Source organism: Diachasma alloeum, unplaced genomic scaffold, assembly GCF_001412515.2.
Source record: "Diachasma alloeum isolate Michigan unplaced genomic scaffold, Dall2.0 Dall_scaffold_00206, whole genome shotgun sequence".
In the NCBI taxonomy this organism is placed as follows: domain Eukaryota; kingdom Metazoa; phylum Arthropoda; class Insecta; order Hymenoptera; family Braconidae; genus Diachasma; species Diachasma alloeum.
Genome location: NW_021680371.1, coordinates 1023739 through 1043134, shown reverse-complemented (window position 1 = coordinate 1043134; position 19396 = coordinate 1023739). Strand labels below are relative to the sequence as shown.

The window sequence follows — 19396 nt, the reverse complement described above, 5'->3', positions numbered from 1 at the left end:
GTGGGATTATATCACTCGCCTTCGGCTCGTGATATAAACCTCCCACTCGCCAAAAAACATTTTTTTGCACTCGTTACGAAATATACTATTTTAGGCACGCTTCGCGTCTAAAAACGTCTAAAACGTCCCTTTTCCACACATTGTGATGAAATAGTATATTTCGTAACGAGTGCAAAATAGTATATTTCGTCACTAGGCCGAAAAAAACTTTTCTGGCGAATATGAGTTTGCAGTCTGCAATCATATGAGCTAGAAAAGTTTTTTTTGGCCATATGACGAACAGTATTTTTTGTTATGACGGCCGTAGGCAGAGATGCGCTGCCTCACGGCCGGAATGACAAAAAACATTTTTTCACGAGTTGCGAACAATATTTTTCATCACAATGTGGCGGAAATTGGATATACCTTAACATGAAGGATGTAAGTCTGTCTATCAGTTGCAAAGAAAAACCGAAAATTTCTTGATGACTTGCGTTCTTGGATACATATTCCCAAAACTCAGCTGTGAGATGAGTGACTCATTGGAATTTCAAGGAAATTCTAAGAAAAGCCATTTTTTGCCGCAACATCTTACTACGAGGGAACCTGAAAAAAACTCAATCAATGTGATCGATTGTCTTACGTACTCCCCGAGATTCAGTTACACGCCCTCCAAACGCCGCCTAAAAGATGCCCAGTCAGGGAAAGAAGTGAGGAGCACACACTCAGAGAAGTGACTCATTTGAATCAAATAACACTCTTCATTTGAAAGTTTTCTATTTATTCCTGCAATATTTTTGTTTGGAAGTTAATAAACTTATATTTATTTTTATTTTCTTCTTCTTGTGACGCAATTCGTCACAAGAAGCCTGCGACTGACCATCGCCCAGGGCCTTCAGCCTATAAGCTCATTAATTACAATAAAAGTATTCTAATTATATGAAAGGAATAATGAATTCATTCCAAATGAATCCTCTATTAGCATCAAATAAACAATTTGATCTCAAAATGAAAGACTGTTACATATTAATAAATTCATTCTCTTCGTCGCCTAAACAATGAAACCTGCATTACTAATGAAATCTTCATTTGGATGAAGGAAACGTTTAAAAAACTATTTATTTAATGTAAATAAAAACGTAAATAAGAAAAAATTTTAAACTTGAACGTACGCTTTATGACGAATTATTCAAATTAGTCCATCTATTTATTTGATTCGAATTAATTTTAGTCGATTCAAATAGACTATTGCTCTCGGTGCAGCCTCACGTTGATTGGTTTTCCCTCTTGAAACAAATAATCTTCATTTCTTCATTATTTACGAACGTATATTTTTTTCGAGTATTAGCGTAAATTAGAAAATGTGAACATTGAACACTTATTACGCTTCCATTCGAAATCAAAATTAAAATTTAGTGGGAAGTTCAGTACTAATTTTCAAGAAAATGACATTAAATTCGATTGAGGAGAGGAAAAATCATAAAATTATAAATTTTCATAGACATTTCAAATTCCTGAGTTGCAGGAAAACGAGAATTCCTCAACTTGCTTGAATTTTTAATTAAAATATGAGTATTGAGTACCAAGTTATGCAGAACTGCTAGTTATTCTTGAAACATCAATCAATTGAAAATTCAAGAATATATTTTCTGCACTCTTCCTTATTTCTATCATTTTTCATCGAAGGATTGAACTGAAAATTGTACTTCCTATAGATTCTTCCCTTCCATTTGGAAGCCAAATTAAAATTCCTTGGGCAGTTGAGTAGTAATTTTTAAAAAAGTGACATTAAATTCGATTGAGGAGGGGAATAATCATGAAATTTTAAATTTTACTAGAAATTTCAAAATCACACGAATTCGAATTTCGAGTAATTTCGAATTTAAGAATTCGAAATTACATGAAATTTCTAGTAAAATTTAAAATTTCATATAATTTCGAATTGTTGAGTTGAAATTACATTGTTTGCTGGAATTTTCAATTAAAATAGGCATATTGAGTACCAAGTTATGCAAAACAACTAGTTTTTCTTGAAACATCAATCAATTTAAAATTCAAGAATATATTTTATGAAATTTTCTCACATTTTAATCATTTTTGATCGAACGATTGGACTGAAAATTGGACTTCCTACAGATTTTTCCATCAAATTGTGAATTTCTTGAAATTTTCTATAATTTCAGTCGAACTATATAAGATAAAGGAGAAGGGTTTCTGGTCATTAGTAGTAGATTGAGCAGATTCCATTCAGAGAAACGATGAGATTGATTTCTTGTCACCATAACTGATGCAACTTCATATGACATAAATTTTTTTAATTTGAAGCTTTTCAACAATTCTTCAATATAGGTCAATTTTTTTCATTATTATTTTTTTTCATTCTATTGTTTTTTTTTTCATCAAGAAAATCAAACAAAAGAACAGAGAATTTGAGCCGAGGAAATTGAATGGAAAATATCTCAATAGAATAAGTTATATAAAAAAATCTCATTCTAATGAATGAAGGAAAGGCAATTGGTCGTGAAGTTATTGGGTCGACCCGTAATGGGTCACACTCACTCCAACACATCTGCAATGGGAGCGAGCGAAGCGAGTGACCAATAATCCAGTTAAATTTCAACCCATTTACAATGGGAGCAAGCGACCAACAACCCTTTCGAATTCCGACCCATCCCGAATGAGAGCGAACGAAGCGAGTGACCAACAACTCAGTCAAATTCCAACCCATTTACAGTGGGAGCGAGCGACCAACAACCCATTCGAATTCCGACCCATCCCCAATGAGAGCGAGCGAAGCGAGTTACCAACAACCCAGTCAAATTCCAACCCATTTACAATGGGAGCAGGCGAAGCGCGTGACCAACAACCTAGTCGAATCCCAACCTATCCCCATTGGGAGCGAGCGAAGCGAGTGACCAACAACTCCGTCGAACTCCAACCCATCCACAATGGGAGCGAGCGCCCAATAATCCAGTCGAATTTCAACACATTCGCAATGGGAGCGAGCGACCAACAACCCAGTCAAATTCCAACCCATTTACAATGGGAGCGGGCGAAGCGCGTGACCAACAACCTAGTCGAATTCCAACCTATCCCCATTGGGAGCGAGCGAAGCGAGTGACCAACAACTCCGTCGAACTCCAACCCATCCACAATGGGAGCGAGCGCCCAATAATCCAGTCGAATTTCAACACATTCGCAATGGGAGCGAGCGACCAACAACCTAGTCGAACTTCAACCCATCCGCAATGGGAGCGAGCAAAGAGAGCGACCAACAACCCAGTCGAGCTTCAACCCATCCGCAATGGGAGCGAGCGACCAACAATCCAGTCGAATTTCAACCCATTCGCAATGGGAGCGAGCAAAGAGAGCGATCAACAACCCAGTCGAACTTCAACCCATCCGCAATGGAAGCGAGCGAAGGGAGCGACCAACTATCCAATCGAATTCCACTCCATCCGCAATGGGAGCGAGCGATTAACAACCCAGTAATATTTTTGCTCTTTGTATTGCCTCGTAAAAACTCCAAAAAGAAAGTCAAGTCGTATCCGGGCTTCCCATGTGGACTCTCACTCAGCAACGCTCCGTTAATTTCATCGAAATCAAGTCTGCCACATTTTGGGCTCATGGAAGCGCGCAGTCGGTCTCGTTGACAATAAAACCAACAACCATGGTTAATGACAAAAAAAGAAATGTTTCTGGAAACACGTAAATAGATTGATCACTGGAGGCCCCAGTGGAAGGGTAAGTGACATCGTACGAACTCTCCTCGGTTCCCTTCCTATTTATAAACCCCAAATAAACCACGGTGGCTCGTGAACCGTGACACAGACGAGCATATACCGTTTATAATGCCGGTATTTTCCTCTCTGGGATACGTGACTTTCCTGTTCTGTTTCATTTATGACTGGATCTCGAAGAGAGGGTGGTGCTTGAGCATTACAGTCAGAAAATATACGAAGATTAGGAAATCGCAAAAAGAGCTAATAATAATTAAATTTCAGAGCAGCGAGGCAAAAGAATATTAGTTAATTAATCGCCATTATAATTTTTTCGCGAATATTGAAATACTGCGAATATTCTGTGAACAACTGGGGTGATCTCTTCAGAAACTCAGAAATTCGCCCATCGAAAATGTTTCCTCGTAATTTCTCCTTAAAATCACTGACCTTTGCAAATATTGTATAACAGCACCGAAGCGAATAATATTTCGATATTGAAACGATTCCCGATTGCGGATTACGTGAATTGTTCCGTAATTTTTATTGAATATTTCTCTCCTTGTGTGTTACACCTGCGTGCGAAAAAGTGAAACTTTGCGCACTAATAGCACATTATACTATTTCAAGTCTTCAACTGTTTCTGAATTCGTATTAAAAAAATACGACCCCTTTTCACCCTTTTAGAGGATGAATATTCGAAAATCCACCCTTCATGGGTGCTTACATAACCTATAGGAAAAAATTTATGTTTGCAACTTCAGTAGTTTGGGCTGTGCGTTGATATGTCAGTCCCCCCGAAAATGCCTTCTCCTTTATATGTAGGATGAGGCCCTCCATCTTCACCGACAAATATTACCACAAGAAGGAGAACAACAAAAGTAGGCGGGGGAATAAAATACGGTGGAGAAAATTCGGTGAGTATGCGAGTTTGTTTCCAAGAGGAAAAAAATTGTGCCAGGCTAAATTTGGGTCTGGTGGCCTTCGAGGGTCCCGTGGAAGGGAGAGAGGCGATGTCACTGCACTTTCCCTACTTCCTTCCTCCGTCAGTTCCATACGAAAAACAAATTAATATTGAAAGAATGGAAAGCAGCAGTGACGCAACGTGAAGAAAAGGCATCCAAATGTGTTTAATTAATGGACAAAAGATTGAAGAAAGATGAAAATCCACTGTGCTTTAAAGTACACTGTTAAAAAAATTTAACTGAATTTTCCAGAAAATGACACTGTATTCAAGTTAACGGAAAAAAGTCTATGAAACTTCAAGTTTCCCTGAAAATTCAAGGAAATTCCTGATTTTTCAGTGGAAGAACAATGAAGATTCCGAAATTTCCATGAATTTTCAATGTAAACATGATAATTCAATAAGAAATTGCTCTGAAATTTCAAAAAAATTGAAAATTCAAGGACATTTTTGCTTGAATTTTCCAAATTTCCATTAATTTTCATGGAATAATTTACCTAAAATTTAAAATTTCCATGAATTTTCCACGAAAACCACGAATTTTCAATGGTAAAATTCCCTGAAATTTCAATGAAACCGTCACTTGTTTCATATTTCAAGACTAAAGTCTGGAAACTTCAATGAAATTTTGTTAACAGTGTGGCTCTAACCTTCAGCCAGGCTACGCTTAGCCAGGCTAAGCTGTACGCTTTAGGATATTGTCAGTTTTTAAATTTTCCAACTAAATTGCATGGAAAAAATTTGAAAAAATTCATACCCAGTCAGTATTATTTAAATTAAATTTCGCAAAATATTGATATTTTTTCAAACATTTCTCTTTTATAAATAAATAATAAAACTTGTTTTCAAAACGGTGGATTATTTTTTATGAGGTGTCAAAAAAATTCTTGATTTTTTCACATCTAATAAAAAAAAACTTCAGATTTTAATCTTTGATTACAATGGAAATGTTGTTTTTCACATAAGACACTGGGTTAAATCCTGATTTTTAAACATTTCTTCTTTGAAAAATCAAAACGATAATTAAATTGAGAAAAAAATTAGAATTCCGAATCGAATCGAGTTTTCTGCAATTTTTTGCAGTTTTCAATAATCTTTGAATTTACCGGAAGGGTAGAGCTACTTTAATACGTTCGGGAAAATTTACCGTGGTAGTCTCATCACAGAGAATGACTTACAGGGATATATATCAGGAGATGAATAAAATTTCGAAAAAATGTAATAAAAAATGAAAGACTGAAATGGAGAAAGACTAAAAGAGGAAGGGACATAAATAAGTTGCGAGTTGAAACGAATGACTCGGTAGTGCACGAGAGAATCTCCGCTCTGGGCTGTGAGTACTAAACGTACTGTCTGGGAATGCAACGTCGGATAGAGCCAGAAGTGGGTAAGAGCTATGAATTCAAATGTGCAACGCATTGGGACTGGCTGGAACGATCAACTCGTCGTCTCTTCAGTTGGATTTTTTTTCACCTACGGATATGGATATGGATATTACTGCGTTCGTCGTATCAGGAAGGAGAATATGCCCGCAGGGTTGAGAGCGGGGAAGTGCACGCGATCATGAGTTTTATTGACTTTAAACAAACCCGTCGAATGAGACTGCGAGGAGTCATTTGGAAATTGGAGCAGAGGCTCTTTTCGTTCTTTTCAGAAGATGATTAAAGTCGATTAAAGTGTGCGGAAGGACTTTTAATGACTGAAATATATGGAGAACAGACAATTGACCCAAAGAAAGTAACAACTTCTTATGCACAATGAGCGAAACACAGGTTTCTGGGATCAGAGAAATTCTCGCTACGATCCTTTTTCATGGATTCGGCGGAAGCTTAGATGACTACGATTCCTGTCTATAAAAGTTGCTTCTCTGTAAAAGGCGATACAGGAATGATGTTTTATATCGAAATGAATCGAAACTTGCTGACCAGTAATCCTCGATTCTGAGTGATCTATGAGTCGCGCAAACCCGTATGAAAACAATTTATATGCGACATTTATGTCAATTATATGCACATATATTTTCGGCGAAATTGCAATATGCGACATTCATGCGAGATACATGTAGACACAAATATATTTCACTATATCTATCTCGCATTTATGTCGCATATTGTATTTTTGGCCGAAAATATATGTGCATAATCCCATAATTTTCAATCGAATATATTTTGAGAAAGTCAATCATTTTTTCGTTCATTTCCAAAATTAGAGGGTACAGAACTGTTTTTCAAATTCGGGTCAAAAATATTGAAAAAAACGTTGAAAATTGAAAAAATCATAAGTTTGATATGAATCAATATTAACGGTTGAAAATTTGGGAACATTTTTTTTAAAGTCACTGATCCTATTTTACAAAAGATGAAAGAAACGTGAAATTGTTTTATATCGAAATATCTCGAAACTGCCTGACCGCTAATCCTTAATTCTGATTGGTCAATATGTGACACGAAGTTATTCACAAAAAAAACACGCGGCATTTTCAAATTCTTCAGTGACATAATTTCAAATTCTTCAGTGGTAAATTCTTTTTTCACGTCATATATATATATTTCACATGTGTATATATATATTATCGGTAAAATTAATAAATTCTGACCGTTTATGGAGACGGATTATTTTAAAAAATTGAAGATAATTAATTGAAAATGAAAAAATTATTTTTTACTCTACTTCGCTATTCACTTCAATCATTAGTCGAATTCTCTTTGATTCATTACCAATATTTATAAGGTATTCATGAGAAAATGAAATTTAATGAATTCCATTTCTTCATTTCAACAAACGAATAGATCAGCGCGCGCAAGAGCGCGCGCATAGATCTTGTATTGGAAAAAAATCGGCGACCAAATCCCTGACATCCATTTCTTCGAGTGGTCGATTTGACGTGGATCTACCCATATCTGACTTAAATGTTACATATAGGGGAGGGTGGGGCAAAATGGAACGGCGGGGCAAAATGGAACGGTACAAAAAACGAATATAGAGCGAAATTCAGACAACTTTTTTTTTCACCTCATGTGAGCTCAAAAATGATGATTCGGGGTTAAGTCAGTGACATCAGTCTACTCTGTAGTTATCGCTATCTTGTAATCTAAGGGAGATAGGAGAATTTTGATAAGGACCTTTTTGTACAGAATTTCAAGGGCTATAAAAAAGGTCATTATAAAAATTTTGCTATCTTCATTGTAAAAAAAATAATTCAAGGTTAAAAAACTGAAGAAAAATCTGATATGTCTGTAAATTCAATTATAGAGTAATAGACGATTATAGATAAATAAATAAGACCGTTGGAATATTATTATTGTTCTATGAATAAATTGAATATTAAAAAAAGGTCCTATAGTTTTTGAAAACCAAAATTCACTACCGTTCTATTTTGCCCCATTCTCCCCTTTTCTTGAAAATTAATAGAAATCTGGAAAGGTAAGGTAAATGAAGTTTTGAATTTTCAATTGATTGAAAATTGAAGAATACATTATATGATTTAGTTTATTAAAGTTTACTAATGTTTTGATTGAAAATTCAGATGAGTTGAGGAATTCTCATCTTTCTGCTCTTCAAAAATTTCGAATTCGAATGAATTTTCAAATGAAAACCCCGAATCATCATTTTTGAGCTCACATTAGGTGAAAACAAAAAGTTGTCTGAATTTCGCTCTATATTCGTTTTTTGTATCGTTCCATTTTGCCCCACCGTTTCATTTTGCCCCGCGTTCCATTTTGCCCCGTCGTTCCATTTTGCTCCACAATTCCATTTTGCCCCACCCTCCCCTATATCCCATATAATTATCTGGATATATATTTCCACACTGTTGAAATTTTTTTGAAATTTCATGGAGGATATTATAGTAAATCTCATGAGAGTGACATTGAATTGGATTTAGGGAAACAATGGTTATGAAATTTCAAGTTTTAAGTAGAATTCACGAAAATTCATGAGTTTTCAGTGGAGCACGAATATTCAGAAACAAAATTACATGAATTTTCAATTTAATTTTCACAAAATAATTGAACTGAAAATCAAGTATTTTATTTATTTCCAGATTATTTGAACTGAAAATCAATGGAATATTTGATTTTTCAATGACAAGATTTCCTGAAATTTCAGTGGAACTTGAATACGATAAAAATTTTCGGAATTTGGCTCGGAAAATTCGGACGAAAATTTTTAAGTATATATTAGTTTCGTCACTCACTGTGAACAAACTCGTTCCATTGTATCAAACTCCAACGCATAGTTTTCCAAATTATTCATTCATGTTGGAATAATCTTACAATTTACTTCAATCTTCTAAACCTTCACCGCATCCATCGAGATGATGTCTGCGGCAAGAATTTTTTCGATCTAAGAAATCTGTGACTTTTTTCACTTTACACCTGCAATCAAGATTACGGTTCTACCTCCCTGGGGCCGAGTGGAAATAACCAATAGTTTGTAAGAAGCAGAGGGTTTCGCCATCGTAAACTCGGCATATCGGCTTGACCCGTTGGGCGGAGGGATTTTTTTATTTGCGCTGATGGAGTCTCTTGCTCCCTAAGGAACTAGTCTGTATCTCGCTTACCTGGAGGGTATGGTAAAATTGTAATTTCCGATACAAGAACGAGTGATTTTTGCTCACTTAAGTGTGAGCGCACAATCACAAGAGCTGAAAAAAAACTTGAATTCCATAATAAGATGAAAAAGTAGTCCACGCTGTAAAAAAAATTGCCTGACTGTTCCGGAAAAAGATCTTGAATTTGAGAAAATGTTAATGGACCTTCAAGTTTCTTTGAAAATTAATATGAAGTTCCAATTTTTTAGCGGCAGGAAGATGAAAAATTCCACAATTTACATGAATTTTCAAGTGAAAATAAGTATTTACTGCCAAATTCCCTCGAATTTTCAAGGAATTCTTTGAAAATTATTGGAATTTTTGAAGGAATTTCCGGAAAATTGGAGGAATTTGGAATTCAAGGATACTTTTTTTCTGAATTTATCTGATTTTTCATTAATTTTCTCGCAATAATTACACTGAAATTTACAGTTCCTACGGATGTTTCCATGAAGTTATGAATTTAGAATGACAAAATTCCTTGAAATTTCAGTTGAAAAAACAAAGATTAAATAATTTGAATGTTTGCAACGAGTTGAAAACACGAAAATTACATGACTTGGAAAATTACATGATTTTCCAAATCATATAATATGTATTTTGTTTCGGAATGCTTAATTTCCCTCGCGTGGAACGCATAGTTTTTCGGCAGAGCTAATTATTTCTCTCGGTGCATATGTGTTGACGAACACCTTTACAATTCCATTTGCGATTCTACGCAAGGACATGATCTTTCCGCGGACTGTTTTTTTTCTTCAGTTCTACATGTTTTTCTCCCTCAAGAGCCTGCAAAATGCATTACCGAGTGTTTTAACTGAAGCGAAAAGACAGAATATAAGTCCACACGGAGTGAAAGACGAGGGAAATTTCACATAAAAAGTTTTTTTTTTATCCATAACATTATTTTATTTGTTCTCTCCATCGCACTGGAACTTTCAAAAATATTTCTCCGACTTGAAATATGATTTTTGGTGAATGAATGCCACGACCTTACATCAAATAAACTCCCACATAATTCTCTCCTTAAGACAAGAAAAAGAATGGATGTTCTAAAGATATAAAGAAATTTTTAATGTGACTTGGGGTTTCAGTTGAACCAGACTCTCCATATTTTTTACCACGGAAAAGAAATTATTAACCGTTGACAAGTATAGCTGACCCAGTGTAACCTCTTTCACATGGTCGGAGGAATGTGAAATGAATTTTAACAGTGTGAGATGGGGAGGTATTATCTGTCACGTTGTATACAATTGTCGGGATCGTCAACGAGCGCGTGCCAGAGGCCACGAGTGCCCCTCAAGACGTCCAAAAATATCCCATTCGATCCCTCGTTCCTGTCGTGGACCAGGAAGGGAACGGAGAGTAGAGAGAAAGATGAAAGAAAGAAAAATTAGAAAAAAAAAGTAGAAGAAAAGCCGAGGGAAATGCTCTCAGGTCCCACTCCACTTCTGGCACTCGAGTTGAGATCAGTCTAGTCTCTCATTAGTTCGAGGACCTTCTCAATCGATTAATTCACTCGTCTGAACCAACGATTCTGGTCAATTCGTGAAAGTGGCTACAGTCGGGAAATGATCGATTATTCCGGGTTCGGAATGATTTTTGTTGTTGATTATTTTCTTGTTCTTGTGGTTTGAACATATTCATTACAATGCCATTGAAACTCGATACTGGAACGTACATGGTGAATCCCTCGGGGAATAAGAAGGGAGCATCGAAATTTTTCATCTGGAAACACTGGCGTTGCAGGTATTTTTTTAAATTAAGTCGAGGGAGTTACGAATATCTCTAAATCTGAGGTTGATGAGAGAATTTGTCCATCACCTCTGGATTATGGTCTGGTCACAAGATTTCTACAATTTTTCCCTCTCCGCATGTGAACAAGAATTGGCGACTTTGAAGTATGCGAAATTACCAAAACTCCATTTGTCGAAGTCTCATTTGCTTGTTTGTGTGTTTTTCTTCCTTTTTTAGTGTATGAGTCGTGTTGAAATCATTTATGGGTGCTCGTACACTGAACAAGAGAAGTTCTTTTAATAAGAAATGCAGTGTAACGTTCTTTGAAGCCAATCTATTCGGCTTATTGTGTCATTAGATTTTTTATAAATGATGATGATAGCATACCGTAAAAATATTACGATAATACTTTATTATATATTGTATATTATACGTAGCATATATAATATAGTATAGTATTATCGTAATATCTTTAATGCATGCTATCATCATTTGTAAAAAATCTAATGGCACAATAAGAAGAATAGATTCGTTTCAAAAAACGTCACAGTGGATGTATTATATTATAAAAAATAGAATACATTCCTGAAACTTTTCCTTCGAAAAACTTGATATTTACTTCAGAAATCTAAGGTAACACCATTCACTACAATTGATATACATTAAGGCCCATGGAGTAGGACACGCGCGCAGAGCGCGCGGACTAATCGAGTGTAACACGCACGAAAAAATTTAATGGAAAAACCTATCGAATTCGTTAGAAAATTCTATTGAATTTCTATTAAACTTTCTATTAGTTTTTGGCTGATTCTGTTGTCATGTTCAATAGAAAACATTCAATAGAAAAAATCAACAGAATTCGATTTTTCTATATAACTTATTCTTTTCATATACTTTTTATAGAATTTGCTCGACTCAACTTTTCTAAGGTTTTTTCCTTTTATTTTTCTTTTCTTCTCATCAAGAAAATCAAACGAAAAAACTTGAGCCGAGGAAATTCTATAGAAAATATCTCAATAGAATAAGTTATATAAATAAATTGAATTCTATTGACTTTTTCTACTGAATATTTTCTATTGAATATTTTAATACAATCGGTTAAAAACTAATAGAACAGTTCAATAGAAATTCAATAGAATTTTCTAACGAATTTGATAGGTTTTTCTATTAAATGTGTTCGTCCGTGAAGTAAAAGATTCCATTCGATTAAATTGAATCGTTGGTGTGTTTGGAAAATGGCAAGAAAATTACTTTGCAACACCCACACATCGATTTCATTCCAATTTTTTTATGGAAAGAACTTAATAATATCGATTCAAATATTTTTTATCATCAATTTCGTTATAGGTATCAATTGTTATGCTTTTCGTCCGTCTTAATCATTGGTAGTGAAATTTCTTCTTAAATCACAGCATGTTGGCATTTAGTTGTTCGTTATCATGATTTAAACCTGTAAAATTGTTTTTTAATACCCCTGTAATGAAAAAGTCTCTAAAATTCCCAAACATATTTGACAGTGTAAATAAAACCTATTCTCTTGAAATGTCTCCTATAGAAATCCTTTGGCATAACCCTAATCTTGGTAAAACTTCATAAATTTTTTTCAGAGAAATCTTTGGATAGAATTTTAAAAAAAACGAAATAATAAAAAATAAATGGAATCACAATGGAATATTTTGTATAGATAAATTTAAAGCGATTTTTGATTTACCTTCATTGCATATTTTCCTATTTTATTTTCCTCTGGGGAAATAACCGCGATATTAAAGCTGCAGAATTTCTCATAGAAATTGAAGAAAAAACTAACAGGATTTTAAATGGAATTGCGAAAGAACTCCTTAGGGGACGCGTTAGGATTTTCTATTGGATTTTTCATAGGCGAAACAACAGAGGGACAACAACGGGGGACCGCCCTGAAACTTAAAAGCCAGTGGTGGCTATCAAGTGACTTTTGATATAATACGGGACATCCAAAAAAATAGGAAACATGTAAAATGCAATCCATTTTGCCCGATTCTTCTTTACTAATCGAAATTTACAAATAGTAAAATAGTTGATAATCTAAATTTCCAATTGATGATCAATTAAGTATTTAATAATATGAAACTGTAAATTTTCTATTTAGTAAATAATACTAAATTTCTTATAAGGGATTTTCGACTATCCAAATAATCGTCAGTCGTCCTAACTAAATTACTAATTAATAAATAATTCGGAATTTGAATATTTAAAGTGACGATTACTTCAATAATTCAAATTAAGAGTGATATTAACGAATTGACTACTTAATAATTTAACGGTAATTATAATTCACGGATATGGAATTCATGGAAAATATGATAATAATAATCATAAGAGTGACATTGAATGGGATTTAGGGAAAAAACGGTTATTAAATTTCTACTTTTAGGTAGAATTCAAGGAAATTCATGAATTTTAAGTCTAAGTGAGATGAAAATTTCACAAATTTATTGAATTTTCAGTGGAACATGAATATGCAAAAACAAAATAACATGAATTTCCAATTTTTCACTGAATTTTCCTCATTGCTCTGAATTTTCATAGAACAATTGAACTGAAAAATCCAGTATATTATTGATTTTTAGATCATTTGAACAAAAAATCAATGGAATATTTGATTTTTCAATGACAAGATTTCCTCAAATTTCAGTGGAATTTGAATACGACAAAAATTTCTGGAATTTGGCACGAAAAATTCAGAAGAAAATTTTTAACAGTGTGGGCAAAACCCCATTTCTCGAGCTTTTACATAAAAAATACTTGAATTTTTCTCTTATTTTCAATGTTCGGGGCAAAAAGATTGAATTTCACACTTTTTCTACTTTTTCGGATCTCTCATCATATATCAAAAGTCGCTCGATAGGTCTTTTCAGTCACAACAGACTTTCAAGTGAGATCCTCCCTTAATAAAGTTGTAAAATAAAGAAAAAAGAAAAAATTCCATTAAATTTATATCTCAAATATTTCTAAAATAATTCAATCGATGAAGAACTGTCAAGAGACTCCTTTTGTGTGATTCATTAAAATTCCTGCAAAAAGGTACTTGACATTTATTCTGATCTCTCCATTTCAGCCAACAAAAATTTTGTCTTATCTCATCCAACTTTATGACTGATTCATCCTCTTGAGAACGAAAATAGGACACTTTAATTCAATTGTACTTCATAAAATCCCCATTAAAAAGACGATAAACAGACCATCCATTCCACCGAGCATGGAAGACCTCACACGCTTCCCATCACTTACGTCCTGCACTACTCATTTGCCAAAGTACAACCGCACTTTCATGTAATCCATATCATAATTCACACAGCGATCGATGGTCGACCTGCACATCTGCACAAAAGCTAAAAAAAACAAAAACGAAAAAAAAACAGCACCATAACATTCGTAAGCTTGGCACCCTGCACGAATAAACCTGCACAGAGAATGAAAATGAATAAAAAAAAATACAATTAAAATGTACACCTGAGATAGAGATAAAGAGAATGAAATGGCTGGAATGCTTCTCAGTGTCCACGAGGATCGTAAACCAGGGGTGGACAATCGCCGTCCGCGTCCGAAGAGTGGTACGTGTCACAGCGAGGTGGCGGGCCTTGAGGAGGACAACGGCAACGATACGACGGTGACAGTGGTACCAGGCGGTGGTGGCAGCGGGTCAAGTGGCAGGTCATCGAATCGTCGTAACCGGCCACTATCACTCGCTGTCCAACCGCTGAACTATCAACATCTAGATCCTGATAGTATTTGCCGAGGTGGAATTAAACATCCTAATATGACTAGCCAGGAGTCCATCGGCAGCTGCAGCCTCGACGTCGATCGCTCCGTCTCTGACCGATCAGGTTGGAATATTAAATTTTGTTGTTGAGAACGTTCATTAGGAACTCGAGGTGGGAGTGATAAAAATTACCGGTCAAATGGCCGTTAATGACTACGTCATGACCGGTAATTGCCGGACCAAGAATCTGACCGTACGGTCAGACTAAAAAAGACGATTGGTCATAAGATGAAATGACCGAATGAATTTTGACCGTCAATTTCCGTCTATGCAGGGTGTCCCAAAATGAAATGTCAGCCTCGTGAGGGCAGTTTGGGGGGCGCATTTGGAGGCGAAGACTCTAATAACATTTTTCTTTCCGACGCGTTGTTTAAGGTGTTTCGTGTGTAGATGACCCGGGCGGGGGGAGGGGGGGGGGGGGAAACGGAAGGGGGGTCTTATTGTTCTCGAGCCCTAATTCAATCGCTGAGCACGAAATTTTCCAAGTTTCAAGTAACTATTTAAGTGTGCATTCGAACATTTTTTGAATATTGATTTTATTTATCAGATTCATTGATTTTTTCTCATCACCTACGGATGTCAAATAATTTTTATTGGATGTTTTTCTAGTTATTGAAATAATATTAAAAAGGTAATCCTGTCGAGTGTTTTCTCTCTTTCAGTTCCATGGTCCAACCCATACCTTATCCATGATGCTCACTGACGTTTCCCTGAAAAATTATTCTTCATGAATTTCCATTTGGGTTTGGAAATAATCATTTTTAAAAGCTAGTGTTCGCATTCGCTTGTGTGTCGATACGATGTATCGCCCCCGTACGTGAGGGGTTGAACGTTTCTAAGTAAACACTGTTTTATTGAGATCATGATCTTGGAATTATGTAATGGATTTACAAAAATCGTGCAATTTTCCGATTCGCCTTCCACTGGAACTTTGTGTTCAGAAGACAAGTCTTGCCAATTACTGAAATATTTTGATTCGTTGAATTCCAGAAGCAACAGTCGACTCGATATCTGAACGAACACTTCACAGTCTGAATCTGTCAAACGGGGATACGACGTCGCCAGCAGATAATCCTGTTAACGGCAGCAACGAGACGATTTCGAAGACCCAGGGAAATTCACCGGATAAGGACAATATAAATGGCGAGAACGAAACTGAGCAGCTGACAGCTAAGAAACCTAGTTATCTGGGATTGGCTTGCAGTATTAGTGGGTATTCGGGGATCACCAGGTACGACAGCAAACTCAGGGAGGGATTCAGGTCGAGAGACAGTAGTCCTGGGTCGAGACTCATCACGAGAGAAACAAGCCCTGCAGGTTTCAGGTAAAATATCAAGAGATAGCACACTGAGCAAAATTTTGTTTTGCCAAATATCCATTTACTTCGAAGAAGTATTTATTTTTTCAATACCGTATTACTCCAGTTGAGTCATTCCCAGGCAATTCTCATTAGGTTTCAATTATGAAAATTATATTGCTCTAGAAGATGATCATGTGAGTTATAACCTTGAGGGAGCTCCCTTACTAATTCAGTAGTGAAGTGGTCAATCGGTTTAAGTCGACTTAGCTCCCAGTTGAGTTTTTGTTGAATAACTCGGAATTTAAGAAAGATAGCGAAAATTTTGTAAGATCTTTTTCGATAGCCTTTACTTTTCTTTACAAAAAAGATTTTTAGGAAAATTTTTCTAACTCCTTTAGAATTTGAGATAATCATCGAGAACTGGCGCTAGAATGGAATTGAGTTAAACCGTTTGACCACTTCACTACTGAATTATAAACATTAAAAAATCTAAATTATTTCCTGTAGAAAATAAGACATTGAGGAACAATGCATTTAGGAAAATGCATTTTTTAAAAACATGAAAACAATAAATGCTTGAATATTGACGATTCTTCTACGCAATTTGAGTGAGTTCATTTACGACAAAATCATACTTGAGTACAACAATATTGTAAAGCATGTCTAGTAGAATTGAGCAATTGAAGAAAAATTACTTGTCTCAAGAAAATATGTTTTAGATATTAGAAATTTTTTCTCAGAGTACGACATTCCAACTACTGCAATTAAAATACACGACAAAAATATGATATTCTCAGTAAATCAGTCCCGAATTTCCTTCAAACTATCAAACAGATAAGATGGAAAACAGGCTTTGCGAAATTAAAAAGGTTCACATCCTTCGAAAAATATTTTTCGAATAAACAAAAAATAAGATTGTAAATAGATTATTTGAAAGTTTTTGATTAAAAATATTTGCATCATATTTATTACTAAATTACCCTGAGTCCTTGGATTGGATGTTCCTAAAAGTGTGTTTAAAGAAAAACGAAAAAAAGTAAATAAATAAATGAAGATGAAAAGTTAAAAATTTTGGTAAATTCAACAAAACTACAGTAATTAAAAACAAAGCAGTTGAAATGTCGTAGTTGAAAAGTCGCCTAGTTGAAAAGACGTGATACCAAATCCCTCATTGGGATTTTCTCTTTCATTTTCCCCTCATCGTTTTTGTGTCCTCAAGATTCTCAATTTACCATCCGTCCCCCATAAATAATCAATGCATTTCTCCTTCCAGATCAAGCGAAAATCTTGGAATTCCAGCAAAAAGCCAATCAATATCTCCGCTTGCAATGGACCGTCAGAACGGTTTCAGCAACGGCAACAAGGAGTGCCGAGTTGCGACTTTCGTCGAGACCCGAAGCTCACTGGGCACCTGCCAAGGTTATTCCGAGGTAGACCGAGGTGTTCCCATACACTCATTCACCGAGATCAGTCCCATCCGAGGCTCTCCAAAGCGTCTAACACAAATGACAACCTGCAGAGAGACAAAAACATTCACCTCAACGATAACTGTCTCATCTCCCAAGACATCGAACACCAGTAATTTATCTAGTAATTGTCTCAACGAGAGTAATCTAACGAATGGTTCAGCGATGGGAACCGAGAATCAAACGCTCAATTCGTCCTGCGAGAAGTCCTTTATCCAGCAGAGGGTGGAGAGGCTCTATGGGCCCGGTGCATTGGCCCAAGGATTCTTCTTCAAACGATCATTGAATCAGTCGAGCTGTAGTGAAAGTAGCTTTAATAAATCGAGTAATAACAACGACTCTTTGGTAGACAATGCGAATACCGAGGAGTCCCTGAAAAATCTGCCTGTTCTGAGACATCTGAGACCTGAATTCAGGGCACAACTGCCTGTTGTCAGCCCAAGGAGGGCCACTGACGGCAGTGAACAGGTGATCAAGCCTTTGCAAAGGTTATCCCCTGCTGTCGGAAAGAATAATGCTAAACTCTTTGCTTCGCCTCCTTCTGTTAAAATTTCTGATCATGACACTTTCAAGTTGAGTGCCAGTGTCACCAGCATTCCGGATCAACAGCCTGCTGCACTGGAGGTGGTTCTACCTGTGCTTGAACCGAGTGTCAGTGCTACCAGTGTCCCAGACACTCTGAAAGCGATGCAGGAGAGTCAAACCGAGGAGAAAGATGGGCATTATTTCATTAAGTTATTGAAGGCGGAGATCGAGAGATTGTTCAAGCTTGCGGCGTCTGCGGAAGAGGAGTTGGTGAGTGGTGAACAACTGCCGGAGGAGGCCGCTGGGAAGCTGAGGTCTGCGGCGGGAAAAGCTAGGCTCTTGGCGACGCAGAAAATGCAGCAGTTTGAGGGACTCTGTCATAAGAATATTGTGAGTGATTCGTTGATTTGTCGATTTCTGACGGTTTTAGGTGAGTTTTGACTTGTGGCTGTTTCCTTGCAGAATCAAGTCCCTGGGGAGGAGTTCCCGACGACCAATGAAGATCTTGCGGGATTCTGGGATATGGTTATGCTTCAGGTCGTTCAAGTCAATAATTTGTTCGAGCATATTGATAAACTCAGGCGTTCGCAGTGGCAAGAGGTATGTATTTTTCGTCATTGAGGCCCGATAAGTGGCAATTACGGGTCTATTTTCGGGCCGATAGATGGAGATTATCGGTACTGTACCGTTAAATGAGGACTAGTCCCGGTAGATTCACTTACCAGGGCTAGTCCCGATAAAGCCGCTGCGTGAAGTGAGCCGATTTGGTTGTCACTCATGAGACTGTATGTATCCAAGGAGCACAATTTCGATATCGAATTTCAATTAATTTTTTTTCTATTGTTTTTGTTTATTTTTTGAGGGGGGGCTCTCCCCCCCCCCCCCCCCCCCCCCCCCCNCTTTTCGGGCCTTCACGACAAAAAATAGTATATGTCATTCGGCCGATAGCGTTGGTTTGCGAGTCGTGTGAGTTTGTAGCACTCCTCACAAACCTCCGCTTATCGGCCTTACAACATAGATACTATTTTTATTTTTGAAAACGATTGCAAACGATTAAGGGTATCCGAGTACTTTTGCTATTTTTTCTCCAGTGAAATCCTTTTCTACTTTTGTAGTCGAACATCGGAGCTTTCATTTGAAACCGTGTGATTTTATCTTTCAACTTTGCAGGTCTGAATTTGAATCGCAATATTGAACCGCTAGAAAACCTTTTAAAAATCAGAAAAAAAATTAGAAAGTTCACTTTTGGAGGAAACTTGATGAAATAGTTTAAAAAAATTGCAATTTTCGACAATTCCGAACATTTCTCTCTGTATAAT

The 19396-nt window shown here is 36.2% G+C and overlaps 1 protein-coding gene across 1 annotated transcript in view; it reads left to right on the top strand.

Moving 5' to 3' along the window:
* The window catches only part of LOC107036201, a 54923-nt gene that overhangs the window by 32976 nt on the left and 2551 nt on the right, over positions 1-19396 (top strand). Inside the window, exons 7-10 of the mRNA XM_015253984.1 lie at positions 14522-14850; positions 15777-16110; positions 17360-18467; positions 18540-18677. Of these exons, the coding sequence (XP_015109470.1) occupies positions 14522-14850; positions 15777-16110; positions 17360-18467; positions 18540-18677 (1909 nt within the window). The remainder of the gene's footprint in view (positions 1-14521; positions 14851-15776; positions 16111-17359; positions 18468-18539; positions 18678-19396) is intronic.